Source organism: Castor canadensis, chromosome 1, assembly GCF_047511655.1.
Source record: "Castor canadensis chromosome 1, mCasCan1.hap1v2, whole genome shotgun sequence".
Lineage (NCBI taxonomy): Eukaryota > Metazoa > Chordata > Mammalia > Rodentia > Castoridae > Castor > Castor canadensis.
In genome coordinates this window covers 32,215,825-32,238,624 of record NC_133386.1, presented here as the reverse complement: position 1 = coordinate 32,238,624, position 22,800 = coordinate 32,215,825, and the positions used below count along the sequence as shown (strand labels likewise).

The following is a 22,800-nucleotide window of genomic DNA, read 5'->3' as shown; positions in this document are numbered from 1 at the left end:
GATTTATTGTAAAGATACATGATTTTTAAAATTATTCATTTAGTTATTAAAGATGGCAATGCAGACCTTATTCAGGGGCCCATGGCAATAGGTATCTCACAGGAGCTCACTGTGGGGTGGAGGGGGGCAGATTGAACTTAATTCTGACTTCAGTAAACACAAGGGAATTTATAACCAAGGAGAAGGGCTGGGGTTATGGATAGAAAATTACTAAGAGGAAACATCAATGATAAAGGGTTTGTGGCTAAAACGACTTGACAGAATTATTACTGAAGGTAACGATGATGAGGGTGGTCAGTTACCAAGGGTGGGAGATTTTCCCTAAACTGACTTCACAGGATTCTTACTCAAAGTGGGTTTCTACAAGGACAAAGAGAGAAGCCCAAGGTTAGGCCTAGTCAAGCCGAGGACTTGGAGGAGCCTAATTAAAGTTTTGGTTAAAGGAGAGAGTCTTTGTTTATGGGAAGTCAGACCCTGAGACAGCATCTCATGATTTTCCTAGTCACATTCCACAGATAATGGGAACATTGTTCAGGATAAAACAGCTACTCTAGTATCAGAATAGCCTGCTGTTCTCATGACTCAGTTTTTTCTTATCTTTGCTATAAATTTTTTTTAAATGGATTCTGCTTCTATTTCCCACTCCCTTTTCCTTTTCTCTCTTAGTAATTCTGCTTTCTTAGGGCTTTTGTGTACTCTCTTTTCTCTGGACTTTCTCTAGGTTTGCTGTTTTATACTCAGGCTACTCTCCAGTACAGTCACATTTAGAAGTTGACTAATTGGAAGTGGAGGAGGGAGGGTGCATCAGTCTTCTTCCTATTCCAGAGGAGCAGGTACTGAGAAGGGAAGGCAGATGAGTTTTCAGGTCTGTGGAACTTTCATCTGTATGTAGACTGTAATGGTTTTTCTAACATTCACATTTGGGTGTCTTTTCACTCGTCTCCATGGTTATGTTATGCCCTTCCTCACAGGTCAGGAAAAAATGACAATAACCATTCTTGTTGAAATTATTGCTATCCTAAAAGATCTTAAAGGCCATGAGGAATAGGTCCTCAGACACATTCATTTGAGGACAAATAAATATTACTTTTAACAGAAATGGAATGTTGTCTGCTGATTTGACCTTTCTGTACAAAGAATAAAGCTTTTTTTCTTAGAAAAGTGAATTAGTGAGTCATAGCCTGTATTACAAGAACAGATTTCTAAAAAAATGCATAGCCATTGAGTTTTTTCACTCAACCAGTGACCCAGCTTGCAAAATAAGGGTGGTTATGCTCAATGCTCTTAAGATGGACAAGTATTTTATGATTTTCTAAATTTATATATCCTTTTAAACCATCCAAGTCAACTATACAGAATATGTGAGAACAAGTAGACAATTAAGCATTTGTTTGGTTGCAGAATCTTGACCTTGTTCTGAGTTTGGTAGTTTATTTTATTTTTTTCTTGATTTATACAATTTGCCATATAAAAGTTGTACATACCAATGTCTGATTTTTGTACATATGATTAGATTACAGGAGGAATTAAGATCCTTCAAAAGGCAATAGTACAACAAGATAAGCGACTGGCCAAAGCAATGGTGGGTGATGGTTCCTTTCATATTACCCTGCTAGTGATGCAATTATTAAATGAAGATGAAGTAAACATGTGAGTAATATATCTCTCTTGAATATTATTTTCCCAGTTATTGCTTTAATATGCATAAACAGCAGAACCCCAAAAGGCATTTCAATTCCAAAGAAGTATTCTTTATTATAATTTATCCCAATTGTCAATGTGCAGAATTAACTAAATTCTTTTTAATCTAGACTTTTTTACTCTTTTATTGTTTATCAAGTGACAACCCTTATTAAATGGTTGTGTTTCCTGTGTTAATTATGTAGGTACTTTGGAATGTGATTCTGTAGTCTTAAATTGGGATTTTAGTTAACCATTCTGGAACTATGGCAGAACCAGCTTTTGTTAGCTGCCTGACTTTGGGCAAATGATTTAATTTCTCAGTAAATGGAGAAAATAACAGTACCAGTACATATAAGAGCCCTTAGTATAAGGCCTTGCATGTAGTAGGTGCTCAATATTAGTAGCCAGTAGAGCTGGTATTTTCTAGGACTATGGACAGTTTCAGTTTCACCTTAGTCATTCTGAGAGTTCCTGTACTTCCCTCCACCCCTATTCCAGGGTCATTCCATAGAAGTTTAGTACACATCATTGCTGACTGCTTTCTAATCTTCTCCCAGTTCTCTGGGATACTCTGTTTATACTGATGAGTCCTTCCTTGATACCTCATGTGTAGCCCATTGTTTTAAGCTCAAGCTTAAATTGTTTGGAAAACCAAAGCTAGAATGAATTGCAGGTTGCTTCTGTTTTCTGCCATGACATATGCATCTCTTGAGGGAATGAAGAACAAAGCTTAGATTGAAAAGGAAGTGAGGAAAAAGCAAAATAAAAGAGAAAATGAATGATATTAAAAGATCAAAATATCCAGCCACATTATGATGATGATTGTAGCTATGTCCTTTACACAGTAGAGCCCCAGGTCTTCGGAGATCAACCTGATCTGTCACAAACTGATCACCCTGCAAGGGCTGAGAGGAGAAGAGATTTACTTGACCCACTTTGGTTGACCACTTTCCCAATTAGAATAAAAAACTTCTTGAAAGACAAGAACCAAAAAAGATATACCACAAGAAAGTAAATGGCTGAGAGAAAGGCGTAGAGCCCTGTGTGTGTTAGAATGGTTTATTAGTCAGGGTTCTCTAAAAAACAGAACCAGTAGGATGTATATCTATATGCCTACTTATAGATGTACATGTCTATCTTTGTCTATTCATATATACATAGCTATTTGTATGTGTAGATTTATTTAAAGAATTGGCATACATGATTGTGGGCATTGGCAAGTCACCTGCATTTCTTTTAAAATACATGGAATTCACTGTCTTTGAAAAGCCTTAACCTTTTTCATTGCCTGATTTGGCATTTCGTTTCATTTAAAATGAATGGAGACATGGCTCGAGTGATAAAGTACTTGCCTAGCAAGTGTGAAGCCTGGATTAAAACTCCAGTACCACCAAAAACAAAAAAAGAGAATTAAGATGAATGTCTTGAATCTCCCAGTTTATGTGAGCTGAGCCAGAAGTGGCTGTTTTGTTCTCACATGCTTTAATTGACAGCACACAGTGAATGACAATCTTCAATTAGAAGTGTGTACACTGTGTCTTTTTGAATGGCCATAAATACAATCAGGTAAGATTGGATTTAGGATGTGTACAGTGAGAAATGTTGACATTTACAAAGCTCTTATGAAAGTATTATATTATCACTGTGTTATGACAGAGAAATGACAATGAGTATGAAAGTCATGGATGAAAATCAGTTAAAAACTTTACATGAAGACAAATTTAGAAATATGAAAGATCTAGAAATATACCTAAATAGTTTTTCACACATTTGAATGGTGAACAAATCCTTGATCAGGACAATTTAATGACTATTTACCAGAAGGATGTTTGAAAGCCCTCTATAATGTGAGTAGTGTGTGCTGATTTTTTTTTTTGAATAATTGCTGCCCTCTAGTGAGATTTTAACTTTTTTCTCATGATAAAGTACCTATACTAAAATTTTCTTCAAGATAGAAATAATTGATTCAGATTTTTAAAATATTCAAAGTCAGATGTCTAACTCAATAGTATAATAAGCATTTGTTTTTGTAAAGAAAAATAAATATTTGAAGCACAGAATAGTCTCCAAGTAAACATAGACTAAGCAGCTGGCACAGCATATAGCTGCAGTTGGGAAACATAACTAAGCTTATGTTTTATTTGAACTCACATGTAATAAATTCCTTATTATAAAGACTGTTATATTTTAGGAGATAAATCTGTATTAAGTTTTAGTAGAGTGCCTTGCAAACAGTAAGCATTGCATAAGAAAGCGTTAGTACTTTTATCAAAAATCTAGAGCATTTCTTATAACCTGCTGTAAGCTTTTATAGGTAGTGTGTTTTTTGGGGGGATATATTATCAGTAGTTTTTGAGTTGTATATGCAATGTTTCTTTGGTTAGACATTTTTTGAACTATAAAATAATACCTACTTTCATGTCTTAAACAACAATTGTAATAGGCAAAGATTTAACTCACTTCTATAGTTTTTGTTTAAAAACTAATAGATTTAGAGGAATCAAAGGAGTGGCTCAAGTGGTAGAGTGCCTGCCTATAAGTGTGAGGCCCAGGGTTCAAATCCCAGTACCTCCAAAAAAAAAGAAAGAAAAAGAAAACTAATAGCTTTAATTATATAGGTTAGATCTACAAAATATTTTGACTTTCATAATAAGTACAAGTACAAAATTTACCTTTCTAAAATATATTACTTTGTTCTTATTTGGTTTTGCATATTTTATTACTTAATATGTTACTGAACAAGATGTTATCTCTTACTAGTGGTATTGGCGCACTTTTGGAGTTAAAGCCATTCATAGAAGAAATTCTCCAAGGCAGACATTTGACTTTGCCGTTTCAAGGGATTGATACTTTCGGAAATCAGGTTGGCTTTGTGAAGCTGGCTGAAGGAGATCACATGTACCCACTTTTGGAGATAGCAGGTAAAACAGACAGCAGTACACTACATTGAAATCTCATCTGCTGAAGAAGCAATGTGGTTTTTATTTTTGTAATGGAGATTTAACATCTTTTAATTTTGGGATTCAGTGTAACGTCACTTCGTGGGTGAGCTGCTTTGGTATTTGCTTGTATAAGTGAATGGTTATTATAAAGGGCCTGAAAAGTTGTCTTAATTCTTGTTGATTTTGGGGCTTTCTAAGGAAGGTGGTAGACTGGACTCTAAGTGTCGATTTAAATCTGAAAGGTCCCTATGCTCATCATGAAATGAGTGACTGCAATCACCAGATGCATATTTAGAAGATGGGAATTGTCATCTCTGTTTCAGGGAGCCAGTTACACAAATCAGCAGCATTTCCAATCTTGCTGCTCCCTTTTTAGCTGTTACTCGCTGTGAGAATGTGCTGAGTAGAATGTCTATGCTGGTGGAAAGAGGCCTCACATTTATTGGAATTAGATGTAGAAAAAAGTAACTTGGATTGGTGACTTTTGAGTTTGCTCCAGATACAATAGGTTGGTGTTAGCCTACAAACTATGGACAATTTTTATTTTAATTTCATGCTATATCATGTCAATAATCCTTTTGTTCAGCCTCTAATCATTGATTCATGCCTGGTTGACTTTTATCCTTTTCCTTCTTCCTTTCTCTTCCCCCACTTTTCCCTCTAGCAGTCTGTCTCTATCGAAATAACACAATAACCTGGTCATCTCCTCCAACTATAACTGAATCATGCTCTTGACAATCCATATTATGGCCTTCTTTCAAGTTAACCATCTTCCTGACATTGACATCTGTTATTTCCTCATGCTCTCCAAAGTATGTGGAGTTTATTTTAATCACATTTATCAGAATAAAAAGAGTACCAAGGTGTCTATGAGCTTTCAGGACATGCTTTCCACTTAGTATTGCATTGCCTCTGCGCAGTTCAGTAATTGCTCATTTGAAAATGCGTGTTCAGTGGAAGAATGGTGGAGTGGGAATCAGGTTCCATCGTTGGGAAGTTTTTCTTTTGTGTTTCAAGATTTTTGAATAGATATTTTGTGAATGGCAGTATAAATACAGGGCTGTGTTGTTGAAATAGAATGACATTGACAGTGCTGTCAGTTGTATTGTAGTATATGGTTTAAGTTCATCTAGTTCATTATCCATTCAGGTATATCAAACACAGAGCTGTTTATTTATCTTTTTATAAAAGATTTCTGTTATATACTGGAAATGAATCTTATGGAAGAACACTTTATTTGCATTGTGAATGTAAAATTCACTATTGACTGGTGAAACAGCCACATTCATCTTATAAAAACCTTATCTAAGGTTTTTATAAATTGATTTCCTCTAAACTCATTTCTCTACATAATGGTAGTCCCAAGAAATTGTACTTTAGTAGGAATAATTCATTCCTTCAACATGCAATTAGCTTGTACCAAAGAGGTATTTGGAATAGAAAACTGAACAAAAAAATTTCCTGTCCTCTAAGGAGTTCAGTCTTGTGCAGAAACAAATAAGCAGGTGATTATAACGTGTAGGTACAGAGTACTGTGGGTGTGCAAGAGAAGACATAGCCTGGAGCTGAAGTTTGAAGGTTCAGTAGAGGCTTTCTGGTTGGACAAATTGGAGGAGGGCATTCTAGGTAGAGGGAAGAGCATGTGCAAAGAAAAACTCCAGATGTATTTAGGGACCCCACAAGTAGTTTAGTTTTACTGGTATATGCTTTCCAAATCTAGGGATATCAAAAATGAGATTCATACACTAAAGGGAACAATTAAAGTGAAATCAGGCCTTGAGAAGAGCAGTGAAAGTTTGGAATAGTGGTCAAGGGAAATGAAAGAGGAAAACTTATTAAGCAACATTTAATTGAGTTGCAGAGCAATGTTGAGTATGTGTTTGGGATGAGATTCCAAAAGTTTATAATTTGTTTTATTCTGAGATCTAGGTATGGGAATGGAAAAGGGAAACTGAATTAATCCACAATTGAGCCCTAATGTGGTAGTGAGCTAAAAGGTCAAAGGAGCCAGGACATTGGCCAGGAAGTGACTGAGTGTTTGATGATACATTATTGGGTATACATTAGAGAATGCAGTAAAGTCTGGAAGAGGTTAGTACTTGCAAGAATGGCTCAATAGGACTGAAAATTAGTGTCAATAGAAGTCCAGGAGCAAGAAAGTTACAAGGAATAGAAGTTATGGGCAGAGAGTAGCATATTGGAGTTAAGAATTTAGACTTGTGGTTCATAGAGAACATAAAGGAACTTCTTTAATTTCACAGATAAAAACAAATGATAGCTTAGAAGTATCAAATATGAAACAAAGGAAAACTATTAAAATTCATTTTAGAGTCCAACAAAATTGCTAGTTACAAGATCAAGATATGAAATGGTTAAAAATTGAAATATCTAGTTTTCTAAAGGATTTCATTTATAATAGCAACAAATTCAGCAAGGATATATAGGAATAAATCTACCAAAGGATCTGCAAGGCTTGGAGAAGTGTTCTGGCTATTGCATTGTCACTGCATTCATCACAATAGTGTTCTCATTCTCTCCTTTTTCTTTGTTCCAAAAGCATCTCTTCTTGAGAAATACATACCTAGACTAAGCCAGACACAAAATCGTGTCAGTCTCTGTAGAATTGATACTAGAGAATTGCTTTTCCCATGATTTTGGCTTATGTTGTTGATTTTTATAAGAAAAAAGCATATGGAAATTTGTTGCACATAATTTAAAAATGTTGATTATGCTGTATCGTGTTAAATAACATAAGAGTTGGTTAGAAAGATTTTTTTTGTGAACTTTTTTATTAGGATATATTCATTGTACAGGGGGGAGTCATTGTGACAATTCCATATAGGCTTATATTGTACGCTAGTTAGATTACTCTCACTGTGTCTCCCCCTCAATCCCCTCCCTGTTCCACTTAAAACTATTGCAAGAGGTTTCTTTGTTCTGTTTTCTATAAATATATGAAGTCCATCAATCATTTTCCTCACCTTAATCTCCTTTATTCCCACTCCCCCTCCCACAAGTACTGCCTCCTTTTACAACAGCTTTCAGCACACACTGTTACATCCTTGACCTTCACAGACATAATGTTTGACAGCGTTCATGCCCTGCCTTAGAAAAACTTATTCTTTAATCTCAGAATCAGAATTATTTCCCTTGAGCAAATTGCTTTTTATATCATGAAAACTGAATATTTAATTTGTGTTTTTATTTTAATTGAACATTTTAATTTGTGCACTTTACTCATACTTATCTTCATCTTATCTGAGTTTTTAGTCTCCTGTTGTCTCATTTTCCTTATTTTCAATGCTTTTATCTTATGGTGTACACTTCTTAGACTCATCTTAAATCCTGTTTGGTGTAGGGCAGAGCAAAGTATGTAAGCAAAAACAAAAACAAGTGTTTACAAGTCAAGTAGGACTTAATTAATTTTCCAAAGAGAAGGCAGCTTTTAAAGTTTTGATGGCAAATCATTGGGAAACTGATGCCCACTCTTAACAAACTTAATCTGTTTTTCCTGACTATCCTGGAAAAAATGCTAGACTTAAATCTTCTTTTGTAATATAAATATCACTGCACTCCAGAAACATTTCTAATTAGTCATTCATTCATTGTTCTTCTAAATAGTTCACTGGGTGCTTGCAACAGTGAGAATTCCATCCATTCTTGGGAATATTCTCACAAAGGCATTTTCCAATATTGATAAAAGATCCATTGTGTGCTGAGGATTGTGAAATCTCACCACTTCCATATGAATAGGAACCCAAGGATGTTGGTTTGTCATTTTAACAAAAGCCACTGCCTCTGTAATTTCTTGATTCCAGAGGTATTAGGAAATATTGCTTAAAATATATTTTTTTTTCTGAAAATTTCAACAAAACATTACAAATAAAGGAAAATGAGGAAGAACAAATTTCTGTTTCCCATGCCAGCACTGTTTGTTACAGTTGCTTTTAATCTCTTACATGTACATTGTACTGGCTTTTTTTTTTATAGTATAGTTTATAAGAAATGTAATATTTTAGCATACATTAAGACTTTTATTTATTTATCTACTCACTGCGGTGGCATGCATTAGCTATTTTGAAGTGTAATTGGAACCTCCATGTGTATGATGATTGGAATGTTCAACATGTGGAATTTGGCAGTATTTTACTTCTTGTTTTTGAGACAGGGTTTCACTATTTAGGCCAGGTTGGCCTCAAACTAATGATCCTCCTAATACTCAGCTTTCCAAGTGGGGGGATTACAGGTGTGCAGTAGTATGTTTGGCCCAGTATTTTTTACTTCTTTGGATTTATTTTATTATTACCAATGTTTAGTACCGGGGCCTTGAGCATCTAAGTATGTGCTCTGTCATTGAGCTAATACCCTTAGCTCCTAGATTTATTTTTAAATGAATGCCTCAGGATTAGTATTACTTCAGTCTAACAACATCAGCCCAATAACTTAATATTTTGTTTTGTGTCATATATAAGAAACTTTAAGTGGTATAGTCTGACTTTTTAGAAGAATGTATTTCATTGATCAGAAAACTTTTCTAAGAACTTTGTTGAAAACTATATATGTATATGATTACATAGGAATACTAATATTTTGTTTGTTCCAAATAATGGAGTCAGAACTAGTCTGATTTAATAGACAGCAGGAGAATTTGTGAAGAACCTAAATACTCTGATTTACCTAATTTTTATTGAGATGTTTTAGGTTTACAAGTTGATTTCTTAAAGTATTACATAGTTACTATAAAAAGGAAGGAATTTTAGATACTACTATTTAAACTTATTAATGAAAATTATCAGGATAAAGATTAAGAAATTTTAATGTATAAATTGAGGACAATTTTTGTATAATATAGCCTGAATAGCTAAGTTTTTCCTCTTGATGGGTTTCTGGACATGCTACCCTAAAATATTTTAAACAGAAGGAATTTGAGAAAACAGCAGAAGCTGGCAGGTCACTCTGGCCTCCCAGAGAAGAGTCGTACTCGAAGGACATTGTAAAATTTAGGAAGGATTTTGTAACCTCCCCCTGAAGCAGGTTGTATGACTTACCTTTGAGAGGTCTCCACTTTCCACCAGAAGAAAGGAATGTTCTTTTCTCTGACACCCTGGGGACACAGAGAGGAATAGAACAAATAGGCCTTGCTGAGTTCTTTTTTTTGTCCTCTATTTCTTATGAAGGGTCATGTGTCACATAAAACTTCTATTAAATATATCTATATGCTTTCTCTTGTTAATCCATCCTTGTTAGGGTTCTCAGCCATAAGCATTAAGATGAGCAAGTTAAGAATTTCCCTTTCGCTGCATCATCAGTCCCTAATTATACATCCAGATACACTGCGCTGATGGTTATTTCTGGCAGGCGCTGGAGGGCTGATGGGTCTAAGCCCCTCTTTGCACCTGTGTTCCTGTGGGCTTATGGTGGTAGCTCCTTGAGGGAGTAGGGGAGACAATAGGCATCAGGCAAAAGGCATTCTGTGTCTCATTTTTCTACCATGACCGTGTTTTCCAGAATAAAACAACTGCTTCTCCCTTCCTGGCATTACCTGGTAGCTCTCAGAATTAAGAAGATATAGAAGAGTATGCATTTTTACGGCATTTCTCCACATTTTATGAAGATGAAGTTGCTCTGAAAGGCTTTTTGTATAGAAATAGATGTATGATTTTTTTTCATTTTTCAGCTAAATGCAATTTTGTTACGAAGGTGATTAGATTGAGAGACTGCTAAAAATTTAGCCTGCTGGAATTATAATGGTCCCTGCAAATCTTTTTTCAAAATGAGAAAAATGCCCTTGGTTAGCTTGATAAAAAATTACAAGGACATTTATCTCATAAAAGGAAACATGAAGGGTTTTTAGAATGTTCATTTGAGCATTGTGCTTTCTCTTATTTTGACTGTTTTCCCTGAAAGATAGACAGAATAAACTCTGTTTTCTGCTCCTTGTGAGGAATCTGTTCAGGTCCTGGCATCTCTGAACCTTCTAGGCTGCTGTGTTTCTACATGAACCACCATGGGCTTCTGGGTGTCCCAACAGCCTCCTGACCCTTCACATTAAGGCCTGAGTTAGGCTCCCTCAGAAACATCAGAACACTTGATTTCAATTAACGGGAGACCATCTTCTCTCCCCAGCTGGGGTGTCTAATTTCCCAGTCCTGCACCACCCAGGACACCAGTGCCTTGGTTCCATTTCTGCTTCCTTGCCATGCCCCCCACCCCTGCCGGCACATGTCCCCATACTTCCTTTCCTTTCCTACCTTTCCCGTGTCCTCTTCTTTATTTACTTGATTTTCAAACACTTGAAAGCACTTATTTTGTGACTGGCGTTATTCTAATCATCTTACAAATATTAATTTACTTTGGTGTAGCAAACCTATGAGGTAGGGACTGTTTTTTCATCCTCATTTAACAGAGAAGAGAAACTGAGGCAGAAAGAGGTTAAGTGGTAGAGCCAGGACCCAAATCTAGGCAGCTTGACTTCAGATTCTGTGCTGGAAATTGCTCTGGTGGTCTGTCTTGTTGTGAATATGGACTCCCTAAGCATCTTCTGAGAGCACTCTTTACCTTCTTGCTCTAGCAGGAAACTTGTTTTTATCTGAGATGATGGCTTCCTTTGGAGGAAGGCTGCTTTTTTCACCAAATCCTTCATACCAGAGGTTGAAGATGTCACCCACAGTGTCTTAGTTCTCTACTGCTTTGTTCCTGCTCTACCCTCACACAAAAGCCTTTCCCCATTGGTAGTCATGCCATCTGGTTTGGTTAGTGTCGACCTCTCCTTTCTGCTATTGTCTGAGTATTTCCTCTCACTTTTCAGGATTTTGTTTCTCAGCTCATTGTGAGCCTCGCCTACTTCTACAACATGAGCACAAACTGTCTGAGCATCCTGGCCCACTGTGAGCTTTGGAGTCAGTCAGAACTGAGTTTGTATCCCTGTACAGACTATTACTAGAGGGGTACCTGTAAGCAATTTACTTAACCTTTCAATCCTTTCGTTTCTTTATTTGTAAAATGAGCATACTAGCAATTGTTCTCAAAATAGGATGACAGCATGTATACGAAGAAGTTAAGAAGCTGGGATGTAGGGATGTAGCTCAGTGGTAGAGGGCTGCTTGCAGCCCTTGGTTTGATCCCCAGCTCCAAAAATAAAATAAAATAAAATAAAGCCCTCCCCTCAAAAAAAGTTAGCACTGTATTTGCACATATTGTAATTATTAACAGTCCATCTCCTACCCCCAGCACTGCCATCACAACTGTAACTTTTCTTAAAGTGCCTTGACTTTGACTCTAGCATCCCATCCACACCCATGCGCTGCTCTAGTGGTCCATGAGTGTAGCGAATCCGTCAACTCTTCTGCCAGAACTGTCTTATTTCTGAGACCTTAAACTTGGGTATAGCTGTCTGACATGACAACTTCCCAACCTTCTTGCTATTTCACATCCTTTCCACTACTGTTCTTGCTCTGGAACCTCACTAAGGCCTCCCTCCCTTCCCTTCCATGCCAGCCTGGAATGAGTCAAAACCTCAGCGATGTCACACTCTTAGTGGCCTTTTCAGGTGTCCTATTTTCTTGTCCTTCTGTTGGAGCTGGTAGGCAAACACCAGTGGTAGACCAATCCAGTGGTAGATTAGTTTGCTTTTTTGTCCCAACACTGAGGCATGCAATAGGCAAAAACCCGACATCCTGACATCCTTGCAATAGCCCACAATATCCTGTGTCTACTCCCCTGCCTGCTTCTCTCTCCTTACTCACTTGCTTCAGTTACTATTGCTTCTTTCAGGTATTGGAACTCAACAGGTTCTTTCCCAGCATAGAATTTTTGAAATCAGTGAATATTCCCCATGCTTGGATCTTTTCATTCCTTAGGTCTCAGATGTTATCTTTACCTGTCCACTGAGCAGAGGATCCTTCTATCATTGCAACCCTATGGGACTCTCACAGCACTTATCACAAATTATAATTACATTATTGTCTGCTTCTCTTTCCTATAAGATTAAGCTCTGGGCAGGGATCGTGCCTGTCTTGTTCACTGTTGTGTACCTGGTATTTCTGTCGTGGGTGATAAGTATTCATAAGTGTGCATCAAATGAGAAAATGAGGATTGGCTCTACTCCAAATGCACGTTTCCAAACTGAGCAGCGCCTGCTCAGTAGTCACACAGCTCCTGGGTGATTCTTTCTCCTGTTTGCTCTCAACTGCTCAGCCTCCTGTCTGGAGCAGCCTTAGCCTTCCACTTCTCTGCCATAGATAACCCAAACCTGAGTCCCTGCACCCAGCAAGCCTCTTTTCTACCACATTCAGCTTTTGACAGTTTTAGGAAAATGGTATCTTTTGTCTACTGAAGATTAACCCCTTCAGCTGTGCTCCTGGTTTTATGGTCTCAGTCTGGATCTTGCTCTTCTCAGTTATTTCTCCTCTCTCTGTATTTGTGTATTTTCAATGCTTTCTCTTCATTATCTCCTTTCCCTAAGTGCTATTAACTTGATAACACCTTTCCTATCCCCAAATAAATGACCAAAATACAAAGTTAAAACACCTAGCAATTAACAGCTTGAATCTCCTGCTGACTTCTGTGATGTACCTCTCTTTCCCTTCCTTAAGAGTAGCCTGTGTTTTGTCTCACATTCTTTACCCCTGTTTACCCCCTCTCCTTCAGCATCTGCAGTCAGTAGGTTATTTCTACTCCACTACCATGCCATATCACTCATCATGGGTGGCTTTGTCTTTCTTTTCCTTCTTTTAAGGCTTACAATCCCACAGCCATTGTTGTAAAGGTGAACTCTGGTCCTCACGGTGGGCTTACCGGTAGGATTCCTGGCAGTCAGTACAGGCACCAGGGCCTCCAAACTTTTTGGATTTGCAGTGACAGGGGTCACTTACCAGCAGGGCTCTGATAAGGATGTCTTTGATCTTGAAAGTCTCATCCACATATTTTTGGTAGTAGGCCACCAGGGCTGTGGACGGGGATGGACAGAAAGCACATAAATCTGGCCACGTGACCACCACCCACCACATAGACATGGATGTATGGTGGAACCAGCAAACTGTTCCTCATCCAGAAGTGGAACAGGGGCTTGAAGCTTGAATTGTAGTGTGCATGGCTCAGTCATCTCTGGGACTTCCCATTCACCTTGATGAGGCTGTTGTCCCATTTGAAGTGTGTCATGGCTGTGGCTATCTTCCTGCTCCAAAGACCAGCAGGGACTGCAGCCAGCCTGTGGACCCCATGGCTGCAGAGTAGAGCAATGTCCTCCCCATGAAGCATTGCCACCAGAAGAGGCTGGCTAGTGGCTTTCTAATCTTTCAGTCTAGTGGATGCTTTGGCTTTGGTAACAGGACAGACACATATCCCTCCTTAAATTCTCTTTTTGGTACTACTGGGGTTTGAACTCAGGGTCTCTCATGCTTGCTTTACCACCTGAGCCACTCCACAAGCCCATTTTTTTTTTTTAATGATGGATTTTTTTTTTTTTTTGAGACAGGGTCAAGGACTATTTGCTCAGGGCTGGCTTTGAACTGCAATCCTCCTGATGCCTCCTGAGTAGGTAGGATTGCAGGTGTGAGCCACTGGCACCCAATTCCTCTTGGTTTCTTACTAGCTCATTTCTTTGTTTTCCACACATCTATATTTCCTGCTTTCTGAATCTGCTTTTCCTCTTCTTCTTTTTATTGACTTTCTTGGTGAGTCTGTCCATGGGCCAGGAAGCCACATGTCATCCTAGACCCCAGCTGCACTCATTCTAGATACTCAGTCATAAATGCTGCATAATGGATTTCTTAAATTCCTTCAGCCTTTCTCTCCATGTCCATTGCTGTCACTGTGCCTGTATTGCAACAGCCATCTCCTTTTCTACAGTCTGCCCCTTTGCTTTCCTACTATTTTTCTAAAGCACAGATCACTTTTATGCTTCCTGCTTAAAAGAATTTATTGAGTGCCTGCTGGATATAGGGCAAAAACCCTTCCCTTTACTGTGGCATTAGGATTCTCAGTGACTTGGCTCTTGCCCGTGCACTTGGCTCTTGCCCGTGCACTTGGCTGTATTTCCCATTTCATACCACACTGTGCCCACGATTATGCGCTCACCTGCTTACAGGTCTTCTAGCGTGCAGTGTGCCTCTTCATGTCTCCGTGCCTTAGCTGACAGGGCTGCTGTTACATAGAGCACCTTCACACTCCTCATGTGATCCAACAGTAACCACTGGAGAAAATTCATTCATTAGTTAGAGTAAAATACACATAACATTTACCACCCTTGCCAGGCTCCAGTGGCTTACGTCTGTAGTCCCAGCTACTCAGGAGGCAGAGATCAGGAGGATGGCGGCTCGAAGCCAGTCTGGGCAAATAGTTCTCAAGACCCTATCTTGAAAAAACTCATCGCAAGAAAGGGCTGGTGGAGTGGCTCAAGGTGCAGGACCTGAGTTCAAGCCCTGGTATTGCAAAAAAAAAAAAAAGAAAAAAAGAAAGAAATTTACCACCTTAACTGTTTTAAAGAGTACAGATAAAGAATAAGTAATGGGGGGGGTTAATCCGATTAATGTACTATATATACCTGTGTGAAATACCAAGGCAAAAGCCCCTTGAACAATCAACATACACTTAAAGAAGCGAAGGACAAAGAGTCCTGTCTGAGGTTTGGTATCCGGGAGAGGGGGATGGCAAACAGAGTGTGAAGGAGGGAGAATATGGTGGATGTGCTTTGTATACATGTGTAAAAATAGAGGAGAATGAAACTTGTTGAAATTGTTCTGGAAGTGGGGAAAGGTGGGAGGAAGGAGAGCTGTGGAGGTGGTAAATCTGATTAAGATTAATTATAAGTACATATGTAAATGTCACAATGTATCCCCCTGTACTACTATTATATGCTAATAAAAAAGTTTAAAAAATTAAAAAAGAGTATAGTTGAGTAGGGTTCAATGTAGTCACGTTACTGTACAACTAATACCAGAAACATTTTCACCTTGCCCAACTGAAAGTCAATACTTATTAAATAGCATCTCCCCCCCCCCCACAGCCCAGGGCAACTGCCTTTCTATCTTCTGTCACTGTGGATGTCACTGCACTGCTGTAGCTACCTCATGTAAGTGAAATCAGATAGTGTTTCTCTTTTTGAGACTGGCTCATTCACTTACTATACTGTCCTTAAGGCGCATCCATGTTACGGCATGTGTCAGAATTTCCTTTGTAAGACTGAACAACATTCGTGTGTGTATACACCTCATTTCTGTTTTCAGACATCTGTTGATGACTCTGGGGTTGGTTGATGAACTCGGACTTTGGACTGTTGTGAATAAAGCTGCTGTGAACACGGGTGTATGCATACTCTTTGGGAGCCCTGCTTGCTTTACTTTCTCTCTTGCTCTCTCTTTCTTTCTCTTTCTCTTCTCTCTCTCTGCCTCAGCTTCCTGAGTGCTTGGATTACAGATGTGTACACAATGCCTGGCTGAGACCCTGCTTTCAGGTCTTGTGGATGTATACTAGAAGTGGATTGGCTGGATCATGTGGTAATGCTGCTTTAAATTTTTTGAGGGACTATTGTATTGTTTTCTTTAGTGGCTGCACCATTTTATATTCTTACCAACAGTGTGTGGTTTTCATTTGTGTTTCCCTAGTGATTTGTGATGTTGAATATCGTTTCATGTGTCTTTTGGCCATTTGTATATCTTTTTTTGGAGAAATATCTATTTAAGTTCAATGTCCTTTTTTTTTTTTTCAGTATGGGGTTTTGAACTCAGGGCTTTGCACTTTCTAGACAAGTGCTCTATCACTTGAACCATAACTCCCTGCCCTTTTTGCTTTAATTATTTTTCAGGTAGGGTCTTATGCTTTTTGTCCTGGCTAGCCTCAGACTGCATGATCCTCCTACCTATGCTTTCTATGTAGCTGTGATTATAGCTGTGTCCTATCAGGCCTGGCTTGTTTGTTGAGATGGTGTGGGGAGTGGATTAGGAGAAGCCTATGAGAATTTGACATAGTTGTGCTCAATGACAGGGTGAGTTTGGCATGGCTCCAGCTGCAGAAGAGAGCGAGGCAGAATGCAGCTCAGCTTCTTTTCCTAAATTGTTTATGTTCGGAGAAGTAGGAATGCAGGTTTCTCTTGTTAAAATGTCACACCCTCCCTGAGAACTGTTGCTCCGCTTCCTTGTTTACCACTGGATATAAAAGACTCCCTGAAGGAGGCCATGAGGTTTTTTGATGGGGAAATTTGATTGGCTGCTGGCGGCTGCTTGTGAGGCTGCTGAGTTAGGCTAGAGATTAGAGGAAACATGGGACAGTGCAAGTCTGCGCACCGAGACTTTAAGAGTTATGCTAATGCAGTTTTTAGACATGGCTGCTGTTGTTTGTCTGCAAATCTGAGGGCAAAGACTAAGAGAGATTATGCTAAAGAAAAGCTAAGAGAAAACATGGGACAGAGCGAGTCTAAGGAAAGAGGCTTTAAAGAACAGAAAAGAAGATTTTAGAAGTGAGGTTTTAAAGAATTGTAAAGGAGTAAGGTTTTTAAAGAATAGAGAAAAGAAGAGAAGTAAAAGAAGAGTTATTAGAGAAAAAAAGCAACAAGGCTGTTGTGCATCTCCATCAGAGCACCCAGCACACCTGGCCCCAACTTTATGCATGTTTATCTATTTTTTGTCCTTTCTGCATCTCCTGTCACCCCCAGTTAGCCCAGTTAGGTCAGTAGTAACAGAAACAAGAGAAACCTTGCTCCAAGATGGAGTCTTGCTAACTTTTTGTCCATGGTTGATCTCTGCTTCTCAAGTAGCTGGGATTATAGGCATAAGCCACTGTGCCCAGCCCCTTTTTTCACTTTTTAATCAGATTGTTTTTGTTGTTGAGTTTTATGGGTTCCTTGTATTCTGAATATTAACCATTATTAGATATATGATTTATAAATAGTTCCTCCCATTCCATAAGTTTTTTCATTCTATTAATAATATCCTTTTATGCACAGAGGTTTTTAATTTTAATGAAGTCCAATTCATCTGTTTGTTTGCCTATGCTTTTGGTGTCATACCCAAGAATTATTGGCAAGTCTGATGTCAGGAAGCTTTCCCCTATGTTTTCTTTTAAGAGTTGTATAATTTTAGTTCTTATGTGTAGATCTTTGCTCTACTTTGAGTTAATTGTGCATGGTATGAGGTAAGGGACTAATGTCATTGTTTGGCTCGTGCATATCCAATTTTCCTAGCATCAGGATTGAAAGACTGTCCACTGAATGATTTTAGCTCCTTGAGTTGACCATTGACTATAGTCCTTTTCTGCTGCTGTAACAAAACATGTTAGCCTGAATAGTTAGTAAATGGTAGGAATTTATTTCTCCCAGTCTGGAAGCTGGAAGTCAAGATTAGGGCACCTGTAGATTCAGTGTTGGGCTTTCTGCTTCATTGATGGTGCCTGTGGCTGTGTCACAGAGAGCCGGGGCCAAATGCAAGAGAGACAAACAAGTTTCCTCAAGATCTTTCAAGGGCACAAATTCCATTCATGGATGGGGAGAGCTCCTGGTCTAAGGCCTCAACTCTTTTTTTTTTCCCTTTGATGGGACTGGAATTTGAATTCAGGGCTTTGTGCTTGCAAAGCAGTTGCTCTACAGCTTGAGCCACATCTCCAGTCCATTTCGGTTGGTTATTTTGGAGATGGGAGTCTCTTGAACTATTTGCTCAGATTGGCCTCAAACTATGATTCCCCTGATTTCAGCCTCCCAAGTAACTAGGATTACAGGCATGAGCCACTGGCACCCAGGCAAAGGCCTGAACTCTTAATACCATCATTTTGCAGGTTAGGTTTCATCCAGTGAATCTTGGAGGGACACAAACATTCAGACCCCAGCAATCATGAATATGAGGTTTATTTTTTAGCTCTCTATTCTATTCAGTTGGTCTATATATCTGACTCTATGAAGGTACCACACTGTTTTATTTGCTGTAGTTTTGTGATAAATTTTTAAATCATGAAGGATAGAATGTCCAGCTTGATAACTCTTCTTATCCTTTTCAATAAGATTAATTAATCAATTAATTTAGATGCTGCAGATTAAATCCTGGGCCTCATTCATACTAACCAGCCACTGTACACTGAGCTGTACCCCAGTCCTGTTCTTTGTCAAGATTGTTTTGTCCCTTTGGGATCCTTTGAAATTTGATGTGAATATTAGGATGGATTTTTTCAAATCTCTGCTAAAACAATGCCATTGGGATTATTTTGATAGATCACACTGACCCAGGAGATTGCTTCAAGTAGTACTGAGATCTTAACAGTGTTCTATTTACAGTCTGTCCTTGGTTTATGATGCTCTGTCTTGTGACACACATTCAGTGAAGACTACTTTGAATTTTGGTCCTTTTCTGCACTGGCGATATGTCCTATGACACTCAGGTCATAGACACTGTTGGACAGTGGCTGCAGGTCAGGCATGAAACAACTGATGTTGCAGTGTTCTGTGTTGCCTAGTTAGCTGAGTTGGGATGTTCCATAGTGAGAGGGAGAAAATGCATTTTTGACTCACGATGGGTTTATCAGGACGTAACCCATCATAAATAGAAGAGCATTTGTATTTGTCTTCTGTAGTTTCTTTTAGCTATGTTTTGTAGTTTTTAGTGTATACATCTTTAATTCCTGTGTTGAGTTTGTTCCTATATATTTTGTTATTTCTGTACTGTAGTAAGTGCAGTTGTTTTCTTAATGTCCTGTTTAGATTGCGACCCTGATCTTTTACAAAGACTCATTTCAAGTGAAACCTCTAAATGAAAAGCCTTTTTTGATGCTTCAAAGTGGAAATAATTATTTCCCTCTAGCCTTCATAGGCACTAGGCGTATGTGTGTTTATTGCACATATTGTATAGAAATCTTTCTCACCCCAAATGATAGTGCTTTGAGGGAATCTTTATCTTTGTGTCCATAAAACTTGCCACTTAATAGAGTCAGTGAATGTATTTTAATAGATAAATAAATGCAGAAATGTGTGATGTAAACATGAAAGTCTAATTGAGTGAACATTTCATGAGCTTGGGTAGTCCTCTCCCCTCATTTGCATTTGTGCCTAAATCCTTGTGTGAGAATTAAATGTAGGATTCCCCTGAGGATGAACTCTCTGAGAGTTCACCTGGCAAGAAGGGCCTGGGAATAATTTGCTGTGTCCTCAGTGCTGTTACTGTCAGGAGTGGATGATAATGTCCAAGGATGCAAACTGAATGCTGGGAGAATCAAGCTAGTGTTTGGATGCACAATCCGATCTCCTTCTGCTCACTGGTATGGAATGGATGTCATTTCTTACATTAAGGTGTAATTTTATGAAGACTTGCTTCTAAGAATGAAAGGCTTTAAAATTCTGTCTGACATTTTTATACAGCAATCAATTGGAGATATCTATTCAAAATGGTGAGTATAAAAATGTTAAACTGAAGTTGGTCTCAACATTATGTCAGCCTTTATTTTGAAACATTTAGTTCAAATCACATGCTCAGACCACATAAAATAAAACACTTCAAACAGCATGTAGAAACAGGAATCCTTTAAATAGTGATACCATAGGAATGATAAAAAAAAAGGGTTTTATGGATTTTTTTCTTTAAAGTTTTAGATATCTGACAAGTGGTTTAAAATTCTGTCGAGGTTTTAACATTATATGTGACATAATTTCACAATAACTCAAAATAATATTAGAAAGTTTCTTCCTATTAGAAAGCATGGAAAGAGATCACTTGCTGTTGTTCATGGTGTATTGTTTAGTCACAAACCAGTCTTTGTCCAACTAATATCTGACATGTTATATCTGTCATATACTAAGAGAGCATAAGGTATAATCTTAAAGTACGTTAGGACCACTTAATTTACATTTCGTGTGTGATTATTATTATATACATAATCCTTGTGGTTCTTCACGTTATTAGCACAACTCATGGTCAGTGTTTGAGACACACACACATCTATGTATATAGGCAAGAACTGGGAGAGAGAGGAGTTCTTAATCTGTTCCTGCTTTTCCTGGCACCAGGGCTCTTGGGAGAGGTCATTTTCATTACTGGCGTGGTATTTCCTCCAGGGATCCTGATTCCTATGACTTCATTACAGTGCTCGCTTTTTCTTGTCCATTCCTTAGTCTTGAGGGATTTGGGACATTGTGTCACCTGGTTGGCCATCTATCATTACTAGGTTGATGTGTGAATTCCCACAAGGGCAAATAAAGCATGTAAGTTAAAAAAAAGAAAAATAAATAACTAAATGCCTGTGTCTGAAAGAAATCCATCCGTGAGCAGAGCACAAGTGGAGCTAAGCTCAGACAGTATCTAACAGATGATATCTAATAGCTCCCCTGGTGGAAGGACAAGTAACTGTGGTCACTTCCACTCTCCTGCCGCTTTGGTAGAGCATTCTTGAGTCTCCCTCATGTCTCCAAGTGAACGTTTTTCTGTGGAGTCATCATCAGTTAATCGTTCTAGGATTTGGTCTCCCTTGTGGGCAGGAGTTGCAGGTGGGGTCAGTATGACCCATGATCAGTTTGATCCCATGTAGGGGGAAGACTTCGTAAAGAAAGAGCCTGGTCTCCATTTTATTTTTTTCTAAATTTGAGCAGCAAAAGAGGTTTAGAAAGAGCGGCCCTTAGGCTAAATTTACCTGCAGTCCACTATTAAAGTGATAACTAGTATCTTAGACAGAAGTTACACATCTGTAGAGTCTTGACAGGCCACAGTTACAAAGTTAAAACCAGTTTATCTGTAAGAGAAGCTTAATTTTGTCAGAAGATTGTATCTAAAAATACTCTGTTAGATTAGCCTTCAGAGAGGAAGCATATTATACTACACTTAACAAACTGTACAAAAAGTGTGTCAGGGATCATCTAAGAAGTGCTAAGTTAAATCTTTCCTAGAATTTAATTCCTCTGAGATTTTTTTATACAGAATGTCATATATGCATTTTAATAATTAAACTGCATCTGCCTTTGTTCTCTTTATAGTGATAACATCTTTAGAATTCCTTAGGCTCATACCTCAGAACTGCAGACTTTGAATATCGACTATAAGAAATACTGCTTGTTTACCAAATAAGAACACAGATAGATAAATGATCACATCTTAAATGTACTTTGCAATATGACTTAGTTTTCAGGTGTTTACAAATAACACAATTGAGGAAACTCCTTTTAAATTGCCATTCTTAAAATACATGTAGTACATTAAAATCTTAATTTTAAATTCATTTTGAAATGAGGATGAAGGAAGCAAGATTTGTTATCTAAAATTACTATAACAACATATGTAGTAACAACATATGTATCAACAACTCAACTTTAGTTATCTTATAGCATGTTAAGACAATAATCATGATAGACAGCATTATATTAGGACCATCAGGCTTTTAAAATTTTATAAAACTTGTATCAATAAAAGCATATATTACAAAAACTCCCAAACTTACTGTACCCAAGACATAGGATGAGACAAAGTAATATGTAATATAAATTTACTAGGTCTATAGACATGGTTAAATCCAAAGTTTATTTATGATAAATAGAAACAAGCTGAGGCCACTTGGTTATATGACTAAGCCTTAAAATTTGCTAGCCTTGTAAGTCTTTTTTTTTTTTTTAATCCTTTTTGGCCTCCTGGGGTTTGAACTCAGGGCTTCGTGTTTGCTAGAAAGGCACTCTACTGCTTGTACTGCTTGAGCCACACCTCTAGCCTTAGCCTTACAAATCTTTAATTCAGTTAAAATTTAACTTTTACTGTCTTTCTTTTAGTCCCAAATAGTCTGAAGTAAATCTTTTGGTGTCTTCATTCCAATCAGGACTCACTGAATAATAAGCCTCCAAGAAATTTTGAAAAACAGGTTATCTTAGTAGAAAAGAAAAACCAGATATATAGAGCTCATATCCGCCAATTAAATAAACAAAAATACATGTTTTTTTTAAAGCCTCTTAATGTCTTCACAAGCTGATACCAGAGCATAATCACAACACAAAGAATCTAAATTTCCTTGTCAAGCAAGTGGTTCTGGGAGGAACCCCAGTTTTTTTGGGGGGTGTTCCTAAAAGAACCCCAAATGACTTTTAAGAGATCACAAATTGGCTAAAAGCCACAAATAGCAAGCAAAAGAAGGAGGCATGGTATGTGTGACTGACTTTACCAAGCAAGGAAACAAACTTTGAATCCACGGATTTCAAAATACTCATTTTCCCTTTCATCATAAGTGG

At 38.0% G+C, this 22,800-nt stretch overlaps 1 protein-coding gene and 1 pseudogene across 10 annotated transcripts in view; one reads left to right on the top strand and one right to left on the bottom strand.

Annotated features, from left to right (window-relative positions):
- The window catches only part of Akap7 (A-kinase anchoring protein 7), a 258,173-nt gene that overhangs the window by 39,192 nt on the left and 196,181 nt on the right, over positions 1-22,800 (top strand). For all 10 annotated transcript variants that reach the window (XM_074074590.1, XM_074074579.1, XM_020186871.2 and 7 more), the window contains exons 4-5: positions 1,514-1,650; positions 4,444-4,604. In XM_074074590.1, the coding sequence (XP_073930691.1) occupies positions 1,514-1,650; positions 4,444-4,604 (298 nt within the window). The remainder of the gene's footprint in view (positions 1-1,513; positions 1,651-4,443; positions 4,605-22,800) is intronic.
- Positions 13,401-13,846, bottom strand: LOC109701363 (small ribosomal subunit protein uS9-like; annotated as a pseudogene).